Here is a 13,370-nt window from a genome sequence, read left to right as displayed (position 1 = left end):
GAAAAAAGAAGAAGGACTCCAAAGGCTACCCATGATGAACATGCACAAGTGAGCTCGTTCCATATGGTTTAGCATGTATGGCGCTACTGGGGAGTGTAGACAGATACCTTTTCACATTATAATATTGGCCTGCATGATTCAAGTATTCAAACTGATATGTTTTGGGGAAAACAAAGTGGAAAATGTGCAGAGGATAGCTGTTCCCACAGGCGGCCCCGGCGCAGGCACCCCGGCGCAGGCGGCCCCGGCGCAGGTGGCGAGCCAGCTTAGTGCTCCTTTCTTTTGCATCTCGAGGTCACGGTTTGTGAGTCGACATCGACACTGTTACATGGACTCTCCGCCCCCACCCAGGTGGTCAACAGAAAGAAAAGCATTAATGGGGGATGGGCTGCTAATTCCCCGGGGGTCGCTGCTGCTCGGAGGACCCCACAGGCTTGTGGAATAATGTGGGGTCCCCCAGAGTGAAGTGCCATGAAGGTCTCCACAGTTAGTTCCCGACAGCCCAGCACCATTCCAGTGATTGAGATCGGTCCGGCTGGAGAACGAGTGGGAACAGTCGAGGGAGCCCAGCCGGCCCTGGCTGGACCCGAGAGACTGCCAGCCGGGAGAAGGGGTCAGAGACTGGCTTTGTGCAAAGAAACGACTGATCTCCTCTTCACTGGCAAACTCAGCAAGAATAGTAGTGTTCCCCAAAACACACCTGCAGGGAGGCACAAACAGGCACAGTGAAGAGTGGTAGACTGCCGGTCTCCCCAACTCAAAAGTCAGGGGCAGGAGGGCTGGGGCGGGCCAGGGCGGTGGTGGCGTGCCAGGAGCCTCCTCCACGCACACCCGCGTGGCCCTCAGACGGTTCTGGTGCCCCACGGGTGATCTAAGGGATTCTCTAGGCCCCTCCTGAGCAGGTGGGGTGCTCCCCCATAGCAACCCCTAGCACGTGCTGTCACTGGGGGAGCCCGGTGTGTGGACACGGAGTCGGGCACTGTCACCCGCTGGGCCCTCCCACAGCCAAGTGCCTCCCGAGTGGAACCCGTGAGGGCGTTTCCCAGGCATCCCGAGCCCAACAGGCAACTTACATATGCAGAGATTTCTGTGCCTTCACGACCTCTTCCTTTGAGCTGTAACGGACCAGGGCATTGCCGTGCGGGAGGTTCAGGTGGAATGTTATCAGTGGGCCATGCTGCATGCACAGAGTACGCAGAGTCGAGCCATCGATCTGGAAAACACCACGGAACAGTCATTACATGACCCTCCAGGGGCGAGGTCCCAGGCTTGGATGTCGCCCCCATCTCCCTTCCCCAAGGTTTGAAGCCCACTCGTCCCTGGTGCTCACTGCAAGGACGGGGTGCGGTGCCCCCTCCTCCTGCTCCTGGTGGCAGAGGCCAGCTTCCGAAGCCTGCAGACTCCTGACTGCGCCTGGGCTGCAGTTCCTTAGACAGCAATGCCCTGCTGTGGCGTTACCTCCTCCCTCTTCCCACGCCCAGCACCGGCCTCAGTGAGGCACTGCTCCCTGCGGGGAGGAGACAGACCTCCAGAGGGTGGGGTGGTCCAGGGCCCAGGAAACGTTCTCATCTCGAAGAGCACAACGCCGTCCAAGGACCACATGCACCCGATTCATGGGCCTGGCTCTATGAAAATGCAGATTCCCGGGTCCCAGCCCAGACCTACTCGATCCATCTTGGGTAAAGTCTAGAAATCCGCGTTCCTGCTCAGGTTCTCACGTTAACCCTTTGCACGCTACAGTGGCTAACAGGTAACCACTGGATCAGACCGCAGCCTGCCTGGGCAGCCTAAGGCCAGGCCTCAGCAATCCCTCTGCTCAGCCCCGCCTTGGCCTCCACTCGGGAGCACCTCAGAGGAGCTGCAGCCTGGGGAAGCCCTTGTCTCAAACTCAACCAAGACCCAGCGCCTGCAGCGTCGTGTGCCCAGGCGCCCCGGCCTTACCTGAGGAGTGAGGTTTTTCAGGACAAGCCAATTAGTTATTCTCCCTGAGCTGCTCTCACCCCAGCCAGGACCTGCCAGAACCAGGGAGAAAGGGCCAGTCAGTTTTCCCAGCCGCAGACAAACGCTCTCCAGGCAAGCCACAGCTTCTTGGCAGCCTCACCTGGCCCCTGGCTTCTTTCTCTGCCTTACTAGGGACCTGCGCTCCTACACGGGACCCTTCTCCTCAGGCCTAGAGTGAGCTCACCCCACCTCGACCCAGGTGCTAACACCTGGTCCAGGTCGCTCAGCCTTTGGGGAGGGTGGGCTGAGTGAGGCCACCGACCAATGACAGCAGTGGGGCAGCAAGCCACTAAGGCCAAAGCCCTTTTGGGAGCTTTTCATTTGTAAGCTAAAACTGTCTCTGTACAGCACCACCTAACACAACGCATTGTTTTATTACTTTGTGCGTTAAGTTTTAAGGGGAGTTGTCGGACACACTGGAATCGCCCAGACACTCCTCGTTCTGTCTGGGCTGCAGCCAGCACTGCTCGTCTGTCCCTGCTCTGCCTTGCACCCGACCCCCTCCCCTGACAGCCGGAGCTCTGACGCATGCTCAGGCACTGCCCGCCGTTCACTTCACGGTCACAGGTCAGCGTCCACCCGCTTCGTGTGCCTTGGCGATATCTCCCTGTACCTAGGCCTCACCACGGCCTCCTTCCACCTCCCACCCCATCACTGTCCAACAGGCACTGCTTGAGCCTGCGCGGGTCTCTGGGCCACGGCACGTGCCGCTCCCTCTGTCCTGCTCACCCGGGTTTGCAGATCCCACTCAACTCCACCAGCCCTCCTTGCCTACTCGGGTGTGAGCTCCTAAGCTTTCAATAACTTCTCATCTCCCTCACTGAAGATGTCTGTGACCAGAAAGAACCACTAAGACATGACATGAGTTTGCATTTAACAGCTTGGAAAGAACTCAAGTATTCATTTCATTTATAAAACTTTCAACCCAAGAAAACTCAGTAACTTTCTTATAGCCAATCACCTGACTGAAGATCAGAAATGACAGATCAGAGCACACAGAGTTAGTGAGATACTGTTAGGACCTATTTTCAGATTGGAGATGAAAGCCTGGGAGGTTCTGGGCAGGGGAGATGAAGGGGTAAGACCATATTTACTGGCAGAACTGACCGGCAGCTCTGAGTTCCGTCTGGCAGGGTGTGTGTGGGGAAGGAGTGGAATACCACACCCGGATAGATTCAGCACCAGCACTTCTAACAGGATTAGAGGGAGGGGAACCACTTATCCTGTTTTCCTGGGACAGCCTGGCTTATGTTTGTTGGATCTATGATTATAGCACCATCTGTCACGGACAAGCATTGCTGTTCAAACAGTAAATGATGTGGTTGGTCGTCGTAACACAGGTGAAGTAGGCACCCAAACAGGCCCCACTCTTCAAGGCCCAGAGAGGTTGCTCCTACCTCTCCCAGCCTTGCCAACAGCTGCTGGGTGGCCCAATGGTTTGCGCCTGACTAGTAACCCAAAGTTTGGTGGGTCAAACCCACCCAGTGGAGCTACAGAAGTGAGGCCTGGTGGTCTGCGTCCACAAAGATCAGAGCAAGGTGAACCCCACGGGGCTCAGGCTACTCTAACAAATGAGGCCGCCGCAAGCTGGAATTGACCTGACGGCAGCGGGTCTCTGTTGTTGCTTTTGTTCTGTGTGACATGGTGTTACTCTGCAAGCCTGCGAGGTATGAGCAGGAAGCTCCTGTATACTTCAGGCCTACTTTTGAGGAACTGAAAGGAAGGAGAACAATAAGGAGATCCCCATTACATTTTTATCACTGAGTGTTGTAACCTTTGGGCAAACATGCTTAAGTAAACTGGGTCGAGACTGAAACACAGAAACTGCAGAAGATAACAGAGCCCAAGTCACTGTGTGTTCACCAAGTTCTCCTTCCCCTTTACAGATCAGAGGGCAGTAATCTTCTGTTTTGGTCTTTGGTTAGTTGGCATTGGTTAGTTCAGCAAGCACACTGCGTCAATCACTTCTGTACTTCATCTTACCTGGGGTATATCTGGCATCAGAATTTCCCCATCCTCCACCTACACGAACGGGAGAATTATCCCATGTAGACAAGGGTGGCTTCTGACCAGTCAGTCCCGGAGGTGGGCGGGACGGAGCAGTGATGTTTTTAGGTGGCAAAGGGACCTTCCACAGCTCATGAGCCAGAGAGGTGTTTGCAACTGAACCAGGAGACCATGTCAATTTGGAATCACTATTTCTGGCTACTTAGAGGAAAAAAAGAGTAAGGGGGTAGGTAATGTTTTCAGAAAAGAGAACACTGAAACAATGTAATACCCACCCTCCCACGAAGAGAAAAACAACCAAAGAGACTTAACTGAAAACCCCAAATGAAGCTAAAGTGCAAAAACAACAGAAAATCCTAAGCAAGCCTCCTCCCAGCTCCGTCTGCTGCTTCCAGGTGAGACCAGACGCTGGGGCCAGGGTACGAGAGCTCCCTAATGACGCCACGACAAAGCCCAGCTCCAGACCCTTTCTGACGGCAAGTGTCACCGCTGTACCTAAAGGACCACACTTGAGTCGCTTAGCACACCGGAGTGTCTCAACAGACTTTAGAACTTGGCTGCTTAGTCCTGGAGCAAAGAAGACTACAGACGCAGAGCCCGCTCCAGCCAGGCTGACCACCGGGCTCTCAGGCCCTGCCCCGGGTCCGCCCTGACCCACACATTTTACTGAGGGGCGGTGTAGAAATTCAGACTAAAAGCCTGTGAGCTCTCATAGCAGCTGGCATTGCTGTAACTCTCAAGCATGTCATTACAGTTCCAGCAATCTAGAAGTCACGTTTTACATGTCATTACAGACTTGAGGTGGCCCTTAGATCAGAAAGCACTTGGTGAAAATTGTTTATTTTGGTAGATGGGTGCTAAGTGAAATGAGGAACAAACGGCACCCAAAGCCTCACCAACACTCTCAATTCCCTGAAACAACGGCTCCGCTCAAGATGCCCACAGCCCCGATGCTGACTAACGCCCTTCGTCCCGAGCGGGGCCGAGGCAAGGTCAGGGTGTGTGTGGCCCACCTGAAGTGCTTTGTGCTGTACTGCTGAGGGGAACGTTGTAGTTGGAGGCACGAATGGATGACCAGGCACTAGTTGAAGGCAGCGTGGTGTTCAAGGATGAGGATGACCCTACATGGGGGAAGAAGCCAATTAGTCAGGCAGCAGGACCAAGGACATGGTATTTACAGATAAACAAAGGGACAGCGTGAAACTGAAACTCAACAAAGGAAACAGGACACTGAGGGGAACCGACCATACAAGACCACCTTCCTTCCTGCCCTCCAAAGCCTGCTCAGAGATGGCTTGCTAACTGGCTTTCCTTGGCTCAGAATCAGGAATGTTCCCTGTGGTCTCCATTTTCCCATCACTATCCATGAGGATGCACTCTAACTAGCCAGAGCACAGAGACATCCCGCAGTGGCCCTTCCCAGCACTGGGCGCTGACAGTGTTGCTAATTCTCGCTGTTCACACTCCTCTTTGCTCTAATGACATGCTACTGGGGAGCCCATTCACCAGGAAGCCCTGTCAATGGCTTCATCCTTCTCCATCAAGCCCCATAATCAGTCTCCAAGACCTACTACGACTTCCCAATTACCTCCAGACTGGACCCTTACCTGGACCACTACAACCATTCCCTAACTGGTTCCCACTCAAATCCATTCTGCCCACCATGGTCGGGTTACTTACCTCAAGTGCTGAAACCTTCAATGGTTTCTTATTTCCTAGAGTATTAAATGGAAGCTCCCCTCCAGACTCTCAGACCCTTCTGTACCCCGCCCATCGCCCCCGGCCGCCCTGCAGTCCAGGTTATTCACGTTTCACAAGTGGGTGACGGCTGCTCCAGCAGCCTGGTTTCTTTCCCCTCAATTATCTTTCCCCAATGGCCTCTCTTACTCAGTCAACGAAGCAGAGAGCAGGTGTCTGTATTAGGTACCCTGCTAAGTACGGTAGTCAACAAACATGACTATGCTTGGACTTTGCTAAAAATGACAGGGTTTTAGAGAAATACTTAAAACACCTAGGTATGGCTGGAGGGCAGGATGCAAGCAATGGTGGTGGGAAGTGGGAAGTAAGAGGTGGGGTAGAAAGAGACTAGCGGATGGACTGGAGTCAGACAATGAGGGGTCTAGTCATTTTAACTTTGAATTTTATCTTGGCACACACAAGAAGCCGCCTGACATCTTTAAGCAGGAAAATGTCATAATCACATTTGTGTATGTGTGTGGGGGAAAAACCATTCTGGCGAGAGTGAGGCTCTCTAAGTGGGAAACGGTGGTGCCTGATTTCAGAAAATGACACAAACCCCTTTTCTACTCCCTAGCCCCCTGCTGACACACACACACACACACTTACACTGATCAAATCTGCCCCTGAAACAGTATTCAATGTCCAGGCTATTCAGAAAAGCACTTAAGACAGAATCACCTGCTACAATCCCAGGGCCCCACAGTGACGGGTGCCTTCTCCTTGCCTTCTCTGAAGCTCCTGCTGAGGAAGCCGCACGTCCCGCTAGGCTACGTGCCACCTCACACAGGCAGCCGACAAGACCCTCTCATGGGGAGCTCTGACTCACTGTTCTTCACAGTCCCCACATTAGCCGGGCAAACAGCTTCCTCCGGCAACTTCCTGTGACAAGCGTTAAGTGTCGCAGTGAAGGCTGGACAGAGAGGGAATCCCTCTCAGGAAGCCGACCTAGGAGGTGCAGCTCAGAGCCTCAGGGCCCTGCGAAGCCCCCAGACACGACCTGGACACCCACACCACACGTCAGAGGCTCAGACTCCGATCTGCCGATCCAGATGGGGCGGGAGGAGACACAGCCAAGACCTGGACTGGCAACGGAGAACCAAGGGCAGCATTTCAGAGAGGCGGGTTCCTGGGCCTTTCCTTCTGAGCACTTGTTTTTCACCTCGTGGAATTCCAACGTTTGAGAGTGAAGAGATCTTCAAGATCTTACTCAGCTCCATCATCTTCCTGATCAAGAAGCAAAGGCCCAGGATGCCCAGGGCCACAATGAGTGCAAGAACCTGGGCTACATACAATTCCAGACACTGGATCCCCAAGCCTTTTGTTACCTCTCAAAGTGTCCCTTCCACTGACCCCTGCTCTCTGTCTGACCCTTACTGCCCAAAGGCCTTCTCTGCTCGACTTCACCAGATCTCAGCTCCCACAGAGCTCCTACAGGAGGCACAGTCTATTCTCAAGGCAGAATGGCAGCACCCTTTACCCTCCACTGCATTACAGCAGCTCTTCCTACAGACCATCAGGTGACACCAGAGTAGGAGGAGGTGTGTACCTGGAAACTGAGCTGATGACAGCAAGCTTTTATTGAGGAAAAAAGAAAAACAACCTGACATCAATTAGGCACAGGCTAGGTAATTATAACCAATACAAAGAAGAAATCATAAAGATCTAGAAAGATTTTATACTTAAACAATTTCACAAATAAGTCTTTAAGTTCTTTTCTACTTATTAAGAAACTGAAGCTGAAAATTAGAAACCCCATATATGGTTTTACTTTATGCAAGAAAGACACTCATTCACTGTTGCCGAGTCAGACCTGATTCATAGTGACCGCTCCTTAGGTTTCCGAGGCAGTATCACTATGGAAGCAGATTGCCCAACCTTCCTTCTGAGGAGTGGCTGGTGGGTCTGAACCGCCAGCCTTCTGGTTAGTAGTCAAATACCTTAGGCACTACACCACCAGCACTAGACAACACCAATTACTGAATTCACGCTCAAAGAAAAGGCCTGGACCTACATCAATGTACTGGCAAATTAATGTATGTTTAAGGTTTAAGTTAGAATAAAATGCTCAGGATATGACATCTTATTTATGATTCCCTGCTCCAGCTGACCTCTTCAATTAACCAACCCAGGGCCTGTCACATCAGATATGAGGGCCTCTCCTGGTTTATTTCCCATCGGAAACAGAAGGGTTCTACCGCCTGACCTGTAATGTCTTCTCCCCAGTGGGGCCACATATCACCGTGAAGTCAAACATGCAATCAGCTGGTGCTACCCACACTGTGCCGACAGATACTGAATCAGAGACCTGAAGACCAAATCCTTTTCACTATCTCTCTGTCAGCTAAAAACTGGAGATCTTCAAGTAAACATCCACTTCAAAGAGCTTCATACAGAAAAGAAACAAAATCACGATTTGACGAAGTGGGTAAAATCTGCTATGGTGTCATATGAAACATGTGTTTCCCTAGTTTGAAATGATGCCCTCACGGGCCTCCCCAGCCAGAGCGGCAGCTGGGCCCCAGGGCCCTTCTTTCTCTCTGGCAGGTCTTCAGTTCCCTCCCTGGGCACTGGGGCCCCTTTAAAACAAACAAGAAGAAACCGTGTGTCTGCAAGCCATCAGGCTCTTCCACCAACTGTAAAGTTTGGAGGCTCATCACCTGGCCCCTCCCTCTTTCCTTCCGTGGAATCAGCAGCTCTATGCTGTTAAAGGGCCATCTGAGGATGAGGAGGATTCGTTTCTCACCACTATGATGTGGCAACCACTTGCCAAAAACTAATACATTTAATGTACTATGTTGACCATTTCAGAATTTGTTTGTTTAGTGACATGAGAGCACGTATGCTATGGAACCAAGCAAAGTTTTCATTCATTCCTCTGATCTTTCTCTAGTGCACAATCACGCGTGTAATACACATCAACGCCTATGGTGAAGAACCACCATGTGGCCGATCATGTGATGATTTTCTTTCATTAAATTTTTTAATTACAAGTCTATCTGGATTGCAGTGACCCTTACATTGGTCTTATTTTTAGACTTTGGGAAACAAAGAAAGCTTAACTGTCACCCAGATCAAAGCCCTTCAATATCCAGTTTATAACCATACAGTAATATAAGCACAGCTTTTACGTACAAGGTCATGTTAAAAATAACCTTAATACTGTATCTCATTATAAAAGCAGGTAACAACTTTAAGTTGTTAACACAACTACTGGAAGACAAATGTTTACTGGTCCTTTGTAGTAACTGTTACCACATCAAGTGATCATAAATCCTCACGATTCTAAAAATGGCCAAATTAAAGAACCACCTATGGGAAACGTAAGGAGAACTGACTTCATTGCATGACTCCCTTGGGTGTCAGATACTATGATGTTTCTGTGGCTCAAAGTGCCCCTCCCACTCGGAGCCATTCTCACACGTGCTGCCCGGCACCACTCAACGCTTTGCCGCGTGCCATCCTACATACCACTGTTCCTGTCCCTGAGGTGGTCAACTTCCCGCACAGTATTAATTGAGAGATTGTTTATGACACTGCCAGGAGTGACGTAAGGGTCAGTTTCGGGGTCAATGTTTGGATAACCTTTCCATGGTTCACCAGGGCGAAATTCTGGAAATGAAAATTGAAAATCAGTTCAAAGCTTAATTATCATTTTAAAATGCATGATTAAATACCTAAAATGTTTATTCTTAACACCCCACAATTCTCAAATATTTTCCAATGAGTGCTAACATCCCAAGAGTTTGGTTCAGTACTACAGTTAGTGGAACATGAACAGCTCTCTGTAAATAGCTTACTTTGAAAGTTTTTATAACTGAAGTCATTTTTTTGTGTTTATTTACTTTTAAGCCAAAATATTGGAAAGGGCTTTAGGACAAATCACAAAGCAACAGCAACCTGAGCAGGACAAAGCAGGCCTCGACTGCATTTCTGGTAATTCTTCAAAACAGATGAAATTACTGTCAAGTTAGTTCCCAGACAGATGAGCGTGATCTATGAATTAGGGTTTTGTACAATATTCTTTCTGCTGGTCAGTGGGATGCCCCCACCTTCACTGCTTCAAGCATAAAGGCACTGGTAACAAGCCAAAGACTCTTATGTGCCCAAGACTTCATGTTCAACTTTTCACCTGTCATTTCTATGTTCTTTCTTATCTCTCTCAGTCTAATCACCAAGAATTAGGCTGAATCACCAGCTAGTGAATCCAGATGTAACCAAACCTTAATGGAAACACACTCTCACGGAAGAAGCTGTTAGCATTTTACCTGGTGGCCAATTAACACTGCTAGAGCCATTAGGCGATTTGGCACGTGGCCAGCCATCTCCTATTGAACCTGGAGGACTGGCTGGTGAAGTACTGCTGTTCACAAAGTCATAGGGAACAAATGGAGATTCTTCCAGCCTGAAACCACCTGAAATAGCACCTACAAAAGGGAAGTACAATAGTGAAATGTGAGAAAATATACTACTGACTTTATTTTTGTAGCTTCTTGATTATGAGACAACCTCCTATTAGATCTGTGGGTTCCGTTGTACCCTACAGATGAGGTGAAGATGCGGAGACACCGGTGAGCTTGGCAAGCTCTTTCAGGCTTCAACCACTTTCAACTGTTTGTTTGAAAAAAGAAAGATCCTGCTGCTTTAAAAAATAGTTTGAAATTACCATAGTGGATTTTATTTCAAGGACAAGAGGACCATAACTATCAATAGCAAGTGGCCAGAATATGAGTACAACATTATTTCTAACTCATTAAAATATTTGTGTTTTGGCCTAAACTGAGAATAATCACAGTGACTCCTTGCCTCTGCTGGGGAGCGTCATGTTTCTGGGGTGAATGAGGAGCACTGGAGGGAGGAAGGAAGAATTGTGGTGAAGAAAGGACTGTCACGAGGAACATCCCGAGTCACAAAGAGCTGTATCCCAGGACGCGAGACACTGTGTGTCCACGTGTACCTGGGACACTCATGGAATGAAAAGAAATGGACATGCTTTCCTATCAGGGTACTGCTATGTCTACCTTACACTCCTGGTGGAGCTCTAGTGGTGCAGTAGCTAAAGCATGCACCTGCTAACTAAAAGGTCATCGGTTCAAACCCACCAGCTTTGCCACAGGAGAAAGACGAGGTAGTCTGCTTTCATAAAGATTTACATTCTTGGAAAGCCTGTAGGGCAGTTCTACTCTGTCCTGTAGGGTCGCTATGTGTAGCAATGATGTAGCTATGTGTAGCAACTTGATGGCAGTGGGCTTGGTTTTGGCTGGTTGACTTTACACTATGAGCAGTTCTACTCTACACACATGGGGCTGCCGTGCCGCAGAACTGATTCAGCAACTAACAACACTGTACTACAGCCCCTTGTGATAACACAGCATTGAAGACATTTGTTCCCAAAATGAGTGTGAAATCACAAAGTCACAACTTAATCTCAAAAATGATCATTTGTTTTCTTAGATTATAAAAACTCACTGCCGTCAAGTAGTTTCTGACTCATAGCTACCCCTCCTTGGGTTTCCAAGGCAGTATCTCTACGGAAGTAGATTGCCCAATCTTCCTTCCAAGGAGCGGCTGCAGGGTCTGAACCGTCAGCCCTCTGGTTACCAGTCAAATACCTTAGGCACTACACCACCAGAGCTCTTAGATTATGGAGGCCCCAAATAGCCAAAGCAATCTTGAAGAAGAAGAACAAAGTAAGAGAACTCACACTTTACAATTTCAAAATGTACTACCAAGCTACAGTAATCGAAAGAGTTTGACACTGGTATAAGGAAAGAAATATAAATTAACAGAACAGAATTGAGAATCCAGGAATAAACCCATTCATCTATGGTCAACTGATTTTCTGCAAAGTTGTGAAGTCCATTCATTGGGGAAAAATAATCTCTTCAATAAATGATGTTGGAACAACTGCCTTTCCACATGAAAAAGTATGAAGTTAGACCCCATACCTCACACCACATTTTAAAAATTAAATCAAAATGTATCAATAACTATAAACTTAAAACCATAAAACTTTGAGAAGAAAACATAGGGGGAATGCTTTGTTTGAAACCTAGTTTTTGACAATCGATTCGATTCTTACATATGATACCAAAAGTTCGAGTGACAGAAAGCAAGACAGGTAACTGAATGTTAATAAAATTGAAAACTTCTGTGCTTCAAAGGACTTTATCAAGAAACTGAAAAGAAAACCTACAAAATGGGAGAAAATATTTGGTAACCATCTCAGGCAAGGGCTTAATATTCAGGATATATAAAGAACCCCTACAACTCAACAACCAACAAAAAAAACAACCCAATTTAAAAATGGACAAAGGACTTGAACAGACATGTTTTCAGAGATATACAAATGGCCAATAAGTACATGAATAGTTGCTCAATGTCAGCATCATTAGGGAAATGCAAACCAAGAAGACACAGTGAAATAGCACTGTACACCCACTAAACCAAAACTAAATGCACTGCCGTGAAGGCAGATCTGACTCATAGCGACCCCTCCTTGGGTTTCTACGGAAGTAGATTGCCCAACATTCCTTCCGAGGAGTGGCTGGTGGGATTGAACTGCCAGCCTTCTGGTCACAAGTCAAATGCCTCAGGCACTATGCCACTAGAGTTCCTAGTACACCCACTAGGATGTACTAATATCAGAAAAACAGGAAATAACAAGTGTTAGCAAGGATATGGAAAAGTGAGAACCAGAATTCATTGCTGGTAGAATGTAAAATGGTGCAATTCTTGTGAAAAATACACTAAGGTCCCTCGAAGAGTTAAATACAAAGTAACTATGTGACTCAGTAATTCCACTCCTGGGTGTGTAACCAAGAGACTTGAAAGCAGGGACTTAAAAAGATCCATGTATACGGTGTTAAATGAAGTATTATTCACAACAGTAAAAAGGTAGAAACCACCCAAGTGTACGTCACAGTGTACATCATCTGAATAAATAACCCAAATGCGGTATTATCAATACACTGGAGCATTATGCAGTCTTAAAGAGATACTGTGATACACACTATGGCATGGATGAACCTTGAAAACATTTTGCTGAGTGAAATATCCACTATCAAGTTGATTCCAATTCATAGCAACCCTATAGGACAAAGCCGAACTGCCCCACAGGGTTTCCAAGGCAGCAAATCTTTATGCAAGCAGACTGCCTCATCTTTCTCCTGTCAGAGCAACTGCTGGGGTTCAAACCTCCAACCTCTGGTTAGCAGCTGAATGCTTTACCCACTGCACTGCTAGAATTCCTTGAGTAAAATAAGTCAGACACAAAAGAACAAATACTGTACGGCCCTACTTCCATGAAATACTTGGAAGAGGCAAATGCAGAGAGACAAAAGTGTATTAGTGGTTTATTCAGTCACTGAGGGGAAGGGAAATGGAAGTTGTTACTTACGGGGTACTAACTATGTTTCTGTTTAAGTGGATGAAAAGCATTTGAAAACGGATGGCCGCACAATACGGTGAATGTCATTAGTGTCACTGGATTCCACCCTTAAAAATGGTTGAAATGGTAAATGTTTGGTTGTATTTTATTACAATAAAATAAATTCAATGAAAAGAAATGAATGTCAAGTTAATCATATGAACATAAATTTGATGTTTAAGCTGCAACAGGAGGC

At 48.0% G+C, this 13,370-nt stretch overlaps 1 protein-coding gene across 1 annotated transcript in view; it reads right to left on the bottom strand.

Annotated features, from left to right (window-relative positions):
- Positions 1 to 324: 324 nt before the first annotated feature.
- Positions 325 to 13,370, bottom strand: part of TNRC6A (trinucleotide repeat containing adaptor 6A) — a 240,067-nt gene continuing 227,021 nt past the window's right edge. The window contains exons 17-23 of the mRNA XM_042782427.1: positions 10,014 to 10,172; positions 9,217 to 9,357; positions 5,022 to 5,129; positions 3,985 to 4,206; positions 1,942 to 2,012; positions 1,074 to 1,213; positions 325 to 700 (exon numbers count right to left, since the gene is read on the bottom strand). Coding sequence (XP_042638361.1) covers positions 325 to 700; positions 1,074 to 1,213; positions 1,942 to 2,012; positions 3,985 to 4,206; positions 5,022 to 5,129; positions 9,217 to 9,357; positions 10,014 to 10,172 — 1,217 coding nt within the window. The remainder of the gene's footprint in view (positions 701 to 1,073; positions 1,214 to 1,941; positions 2,013 to 3,984; positions 4,207 to 5,021; positions 5,130 to 9,216; positions 9,358 to 10,013; positions 10,173 to 13,370) is intronic.

Source organism: Orycteropus afer, unplaced genomic scaffold (genome assembly GCF_000298275.1).
Source record: "Orycteropus afer afer isolate SDZICR_OR568_19922 unplaced genomic scaffold, OryAfe1.0 scaffold00312, whole genome shotgun sequence".
NCBI lineage: Eukaryota > Metazoa > Chordata > Mammalia > Tubulidentata > Orycteropodidae > Orycteropus > Orycteropus afer.
The sequence above is the reverse complement of the archived record's forward strand: the minus strand, read 5'-3'. Positions and strand labels throughout refer to the sequence as shown.